At 40.4% G+C, this 7,633-nt stretch overlaps 1 protein-coding gene across 1 annotated transcript in view; it reads right to left on the reverse strand.

Moving 5' to 3' along the window:
• Positions 1-6,901, reverse strand: part of LOC145418277 (follicle-stimulating hormone receptor-like) — a 137,023-nt gene extending 130,122 nt beyond the window's left edge. The window contains exon 1 of the mRNA XM_080286717.1: positions 6,859-6,901. Within this exon, the coding sequence (XP_080142843.1) occupies positions 6,859-6,901 (43 nt within the window). The remainder of the gene's footprint in view (positions 1-6,858) is intronic.
• Positions 6,902-7,633: the final 732 nt, after the last annotated feature.

The raw sequence follows: 7,633 nt of genomic DNA on the forward strand, positions 1-7,633 counted from the left end.
TTGGGAGTGTTCACCCGGCCACGTACTGCATTGGCGGACACAAGGGGTGCTGTGGTTGAACTAGCATTGCTTACTGTAAAGTATGCTTGCACCCAGTTGGCTTGCGCGGGCCGATTACTACGCACACATCCAAAGACTACACACACATCCAAAGCCACTCCAACACTACAATTACACCTACAAGCACTTCTCACTCTACATACAATCTCTACCAGACAGCCAAAGCCACTTGATAGAGATACATTGGCTGTATTCGGTCGGGATAGGCCGGTCCTGCAGTGGATACTCAAACGGCTGATGATTTTGATATATATATATATATATATATATATATAGAGAGAGAGAGAGAGAGAGATAGCTTAGATTGATATATATATACATATATATATATATATATATATATATATATATATATATATATATATATATTGATATATAGATAGATAGATAGAGAGATAGATATATATTTATATATATATATATATATATATATATATATATATATATATATAGAGAGAGAGAGAGAGAGAGAGAGAGAGAGAGAGATGTATATATATATATATATATATATATATATATATATATATAGAGAGAGAGAGAGAGAGAGAGAGGATATATATATATATATATATATATATATATGCAGTAGGTGGGACCCCCATCATCCAATCTCTCAATGTAGTTTTGCTTTATGGTCTCTACACTGAGTGACAAGCCAAATGGTTTCCTGTACTCAGAAAAACATTCAATACGTTGGGTGGTAACCATATAACCGGTGTTTCTGCCAGGGTTAAGTGTTCTCCAGATGCCCCAATCTTAAATAACAATCATGGCAAATGTTTTGAAGAGTCTCGGCAGGCCCAGTACCTGCCCAGAGGCCTAACCAAATTGGCAGCTTCGCGTGGCCATGTGGAATGTGAGGTGTGAATGAGGAGAATAGGAGGGTGGAAGTTGTGAATGTTTTCAAGAGTGTGAGATATGCAGTGATGGCATTGTGTGAAACTAAGATGAAAGGGAGGAGTGGGAGGGTATAAAGTGTGTAAGGTCGTGCACGAATGGGCGAGGAAAATGCGAGGAAGGAGTTGCTTTATTGATAAATGAAGTGGGGCAGAATGGAATGAGAGATTACAAATGTGTCAGCTTGAGATGTATGTATGTCAATTTCAAGTTTCAGGAGGTGAAAGTGGTGGTGATTGTGGCGTATGCATCATGTGAGGAGTCAGACAGAAAGGCAGGTTTATGGATGAGCTGGATGAAGTAGTAGCAGACATGCCTACGAATTATAAAGTGATTCTAGTATGAGATAGGAATGGGAGAGTAGGCACTGGTCTTGTGAATGTTATAAAGCGTAATAATGAAGTACCAGGAGACAATGATAATTTATAGCGTCAGAAGCATATGCATCAGAAAAAGATGTGCATCTATAATTCTTATTTTAAACACAAAATTCCACATAAACATACGTCGTATGGAGTGAATGAATGAAGATAAAGTTGAAAGGATCCTGATTGATTACGTGTTAGTAGAGAAATCGATGCTGGATAGTGCTGCTGAAACAAGGGCAGTAAGAGGACAATGTGGGGGTTTGTCATATCATATGATTGTAGCATGCAAGTTCAAGCTGAGAGGAGAGATGTGGACCAAGAGAGGGTGGAGCTGTCAGGGAGAAAGACTGAAAGTCGAGAAGCTGAGGATCAAAGAAATGGCACATGAATACAGAGACAAAGCAGGGGAAGAGTTAAAATCAGTGAATTGGAATGAAATGGGTCTGAACAGCTTGTGGAATGTATATAGGGATTGCTGAATTAAGAATGCTAAAGCAATGTGTGATGTGGTAAGAGTAACAACAAAGAAGAAGGGTACGGCATGGTGGGATGAAGAGGTTAACCTGAGACATCCCGTCGACGTATGGGTACGTCGCAACATTTTTCATTTGCCAGTCACGTTGATGTAATGGTACGTCGTGCAATTGCAAGGTCCCTAATTTGCACAATTTTCAATTTTCATGTGTGATTTTTCGTACGTATACACGGGACACCGTCCTCTATTCCTCTACAAGATGCCAAGCAGGGACAATGCCTTACACCGCATAACCTTCCCCCCAACTGTCTCGGCAATTCACCTGTTACCAGTGACCTGGCCAATAAAGACATTCAGGGCCAGAGTGATTCCCCAATCGATGACAATGTGGAGGACAAAGTTTACATAGCATTAGAGGAAGAAACAGTCAGAAATGATGATCAGGTAATGTGGCAAAAAAAGGTCAGGAATGGTGATGAGTTAGTGAGTGAAACAATGCTTATAATGCCTATATTACTGTTTGAAAACCAATATACTCTCGTACTACATATAACTTCGTACCAAATAAATAAATAAATACCGTTTTATGAGTGGTGTGGAATAGTTATCCTCCCATGGAACTCATTTTCTTTGCAGCCAGCCTGATAAAAAACCCTGCAAGGTAAGGAGGTACTCCTACCTGTACTGAGTATTTTAAACCTCAGGTGAGTGATTTCTCTATGAATTTTCGATGTTTCTCACCAAAAGCGGAGGTTTTAGCCAAAAAAAAAATTTCCAAAAATGCTCGGGACTGGGGGATGTCGGAGGTGCGAAAGTGACAGGTTAAGAGAGCAGTGGAGGAAAAGAGAAAGAAGTGGCTAGAGTGGATACAGCACACGGGTTCAATTGAAACAAGAAAGTAATATACTGAGATTAAGAATCACATAAAGAGACTAGTGAAGAGAAAAATGAAGGAGGTAAATGATGATCTAGGAAGAAAAATGAATGCAAATTTGCTCTGAAAATAGGAAGTTATTCTGAAAAGAAGTGCGGAAATGTAGAAGTGACAGTGGAAAGAAACGTGAAATTGTGAAGGAAGTTAGTGGTAGATTATTAACCCATGGGGATGAAGTAAGGACCAGATGGAAAGAATTTTCTGAAAGTCTGATGAATGGGAATGGAGACCAAAGCGATTGTTAACATGATTGGTTTTGAGGGTGTGCAGAGAAGGAATGCAGTGCCAGGAAACGTGACACTCGTACATGTGAAGAACGCTGTGAAGCGGCAGAAAAACTGGAAAGTAGCTGGGGTTCATGAGATGTGTGCAGAGTGTCACGAATTGGCGCGAGCGTGTTTATAAATTCGTGACATTTTTCTCATCGGAATGAAAACCGCGAATTCTAGTGGAATTCTCATTGTGTATCACTCAGTTTAACCGTCCTCGTATTCACCCGATCGGGAGTGTTTTCAGAACGTTTTTCACTGTTTCATAAGTGATCGTCCTTGCGCGTGACATTGGCGCTTTCACTGAGTGATTTATTGTGGGTGTGTATCGCTCACATTATTTCAGTTGGCCGTTAGCAATACGGCCATCCCTCGCCCCCTCTCATAATTTGAAGTCCGTCAGGATTAAGACACCATTAGTGCAGGTTTGTTCGGGCCCATTGTGGAGCAGCACCGCCGTTGTCCAGCGAGTTCCTGAATCTCCACTTAGACAGTGATTCGGCGTAGAGGTTCAGTGTGTGTGGTAGTGTCCTTCCTAAGTAACGACGCCCCAGTTCATCCCACCTAGCCCCTTTTTCTGACCAGTATTTCTTTTCGTTTTTCCTAGGTTTAAGTGTTAGCGTTTGAATGAGTGAGTGAGTGTATTCTCCTTGTTATTTTGAATTCATTTGAGACTCATGTAACGTAAATTTATTTCATTGTAATTAATAAATTTACAGTTCCTTTTCTTGAGCTTAATGTAATGTAAACTCGTGTTTTATTTCTCCACATTAAGTTTATTTCACTTACCGCTTCTAGTTTGCATAACGCTTTGCGTTATTCATAACTGGTACTTAGACCAGCCCTTTTCGCATTTAACTTAAATCCGTTGTGCCAACTTGGAGTTAATGCTTCAGTAAGAACCTGCTTATCATTCATAGCATTAGTTATTGATTGTCAGGGGTGGAGTCACTTTCTTGTGAGGCTAGCAGTACTAACAAACAGCATTTGTGAGTAATTAGTCTCTGCTGTGTACTGCTGAGAAAGTCAATAAATTCTCGTCCTTAGAGAATCGGCGAAGTAAACCGGCATAAAGTAATCATTGCTTGATTTTCACAAGTCATCCTTGTCTCTGTTGACAAGTTAACATTATAAAGTATTTATTTGAAATATAAAATTTTCCAAAATCCCACGACAGAGATGATTAAGCGTAGTGGAGACAGCGGAATCAAGTGCTTGTTGGAGATATGTAAGAAGGCATGGATGAATGAAACTGTGCCAGTAAAGTGGAAAAAGGCAGTGATTGTACCCCTGTACAAAAATGAAGGTGAACGAAATGAGTGCAAGAATTATCGTGGCATATGTCTATTGAGTGTGGTAGGGAAGGTATATGGAAGAATTATTACAGGGAAATGAAGGGAGAGATCAAAAGTTCTAGTGAGAGACGAACAGGGTGGCTTTATGAGTAGCAGAGGATGTATGGATCAAATATTTGCAGTCAGACAGATGTAGAGAAGGCGTATGAGAAGGACCATATGGTGTTTATGGCATTTATGGACCTGGAAAAAGTATACGGCGAAGTAGACAGAGAAGGATAGTGGAAGGTTTTGCGCATGTATGGTGTAGATGGTAAGCTGCTAGGTGCCGTCAAGAGCTTTTATGATGGTAGTGAAACTTGTGTAAGGGTTAATGGGCATCTAAGTGAATGGTTCACGATCGCTGTCGGTATGCAACAAGGTGGTGTGATGTCCCCATGATGGTTCAGTATATATATAGATGGGGTGATGAAAGAAGTACAAACAAGAGTAATGGAGAGAGGGATGGCGTTGGTAATGAATGGATGGAAGGAATAACTCAAATTCGTTGTTTGTTGATGATGCAGTGCTACTTGCAATAATTCGACAGAAGCTGGGTACGCTAGTACAGAGTTTTGTAGATGTCTGTGAGCTTCAAGCTTTGAGAGTAAATGTAGAAAAGAATAAAGTGATGTGGTTACTGAGAGAGAAGGTGACTCCCAGTGTGATGTTACAGTGAATGGTGTGAGAGACTGGAATTGATGAGAGAGTTCAAAACATACCTTGGGTACATGATAGAAAAGAGAGCAAAATGTGCAAAAGAAGTGGAAAGTAGAGTGACACAAGGAAAGAAAGTGGGGCTGATGCAATGAAGGCCTTTGATAAGAAACAGAGGCTTGAGTGTTGCAGCTGTGTGAGGTTTTCATGAACGAGTGTTAATGCCAGCTTTAACATACGGATGTGAGACTATGGAAGGCATACAAAATGAAAAGTCAAGAGTAAGAGCATTGGAGATGGGACTGCTGAGGAATGTATGTGGAGTACAGAGAGTGGATAGGATACGGAATAATGTGATTCGTGAAAGATGCGGAGTGAGGAAGTCTGTGAACACTAGAATCAAAGAGCGTAGTGAGATGGTTTAGACATGTGGAGAGAATGAATGACAATAGAGAGTGGTGAAAAGGGTATATCTAAGCGAATTTGAAGGAGGGAGGAGGCGAGGTAGGCCAGCAAGGTGGAAGGATATGACGGATGAGTGTGCGAGGAAGGGAGGTATGGAAGTTGATGAGGCTAAGGGACAAGAAACCGAGCCAAGCTTGGATGAATTTTGGTGGCAGAGAAGCGCATAACCAGGGATTTGGCGCCCCTTTTTGAACTTGACGCGTTCGGCTTGTCTCTACCAGATAGGTATATGTGAAGCGGCAGAACGTGGTTAAATTTTTTTGGCCTATCTGATGGAGTCAAGATTCCGTGGGCTTGAATGATGAGTGAATGGAAGCGTGGCCTATTGAATTGGGGAAAATTTGGCTTTCTGGACGTTGCTACTCCTCATCTTGCGCTAGGGTGGGAAAGGCCAGGATGATATATATATATATATATATATATATATATATATATATATATATATATATATATATATATATATATGTGTGTGTGTGTGTGTGTGTGTGTGTGTGTGTGTGTGTGTCATATATCTAAAATAACATCAACATATCTATACCATGGGTTTAAGTGTGAAATTACATAGTTCGGGGAAAAACGAGTCTCAAGATATACAATATTCTGGTTCTGATAAAACAGGAGAACACATTAGTTTGATACACAGAATTGAAGAAGGTTTTTTGAAAACATCACCCTCAAGTTGTGAACTGAGATTACTCACATCAGCCTTTATATCAGGAAGTACACCATTTTCTGGAACTTAAGTAAATAGTAATTTTACATCGAAACTTATAAGTTTAAAATCACCATGGTGACATCTGAGTTTGGTCTTTGAAATGATGCCCACGAGAGGATACAATCAACAGGCTAACCATTTGGAAAATTTGTGTCCTATTGAACTTACAGAGCTAAAGATAGGACCTAAAGGCTTTTCCTGTTTGTGCGTCTTTACTAAGCTGTACATGTATGGCAGAGTTGGAGTTGCCACGCAAGATTCTTAATCAGTTCTGGAGTGTTTTTGAGAGTTCTTTTTGACTACTTTCTAAATTAAATGCTTGTGCTAGCAATGGGATATTTGTAAAGTTTCTCATATGTTAGTTCATCACCTAGAAGATCATTTTCTGTGTATAAACATTGTTATCCAAAATGATGATCGCATTAGAGTTTTCTGCCTTGGTCATGTGAATATCTCTATTTTTTCTCAGCTTCTTTAATGCTGATGTAGAACACTTTGGGATATTAACTTGGTTCCCCTTCAAGACAAAGGCCATAAAAACAACCTCTAGCAATTTGTATGTCACTTGCATTTATCACACACCTTTTCCGAGCTGACAAATCCTTTATATTTGCCCTGATAATTACTTTATTATATTTACTATTTTATTATTATTATTATTATTGTAGTAGCTTAGCAGGACACTAGAGTGCACTGGTGTGGTTAGGCCACTAGAGGGCACTGTCATGGTGTCATCATCTAGGATAGCTAGAGATATATAGAGAAGTCTAGCAAGACCTAGGCCAGTTCTGTCCCGGCTACACTCAGGCTAACAATAAACTGAGAACCCCCACTACGTGTATTTCTCTGGGGTCCAATACATGGCGACGAGGATGGGATCCAGAGTGTAGTTAAACAGTGGGACAATGGCTGGGTCAGCTGCCGTTGGGGCTGTAGAAGCATACGAAGAAGGGGAAGACTTTGAAACCTACACTGAGCGGTTTGAGCAGTTCCTAGAAGCCAACAATATCACCGAGGAAAAGCGAAAAAGGGCGTTATTTCTCACTGTGTGTGGTCCGGCAGTGTACCAACTACTGAGGAATGTTTGTGCCCCTGATAAACCTTCCTCGAAAACACTGGCTCAGTTGATCAACCTCGCTACACAGCATTATGCTCCAAAAGTTTCTGTGGTGGTGGCGAGGTACAAATTCAACTCTGAAAAACAAAAGGAGAATCAGACCATCAGCAAATATGTGTCAGAGCTTAAGAGACTAGCATCACGTTGTAACTTCGGTGCAAATTGGCAGGAACACTTGAGAGACAGGTTTGTGTGTGGAGTGTCTAGTGAACAGCTCCAACGTAAGTTACTGCAGGAAGGAGATGACCTAACTTGGGAAAGAGCATATAAAATGGAGCTATCTTACGAAGCCGCTTCAACTGATGCACAGGTGCTATCTGGACAAAGCAGAGAAAATGTAAA

The sequence above is a fragment of the Coenobita brevimanus genome, chromosome 113 (assembly GCF_032717465.1).
Source record: "Coenobita brevimanus isolate Jiangsu-jjx chromosome 113, ASM3271746v2, whole genome shotgun sequence".
Classification (NCBI taxonomy): domain Eukaryota; kingdom Metazoa; phylum Arthropoda; class Malacostraca; order Decapoda; family Coenobitidae; genus Coenobita; species Coenobita brevimanus.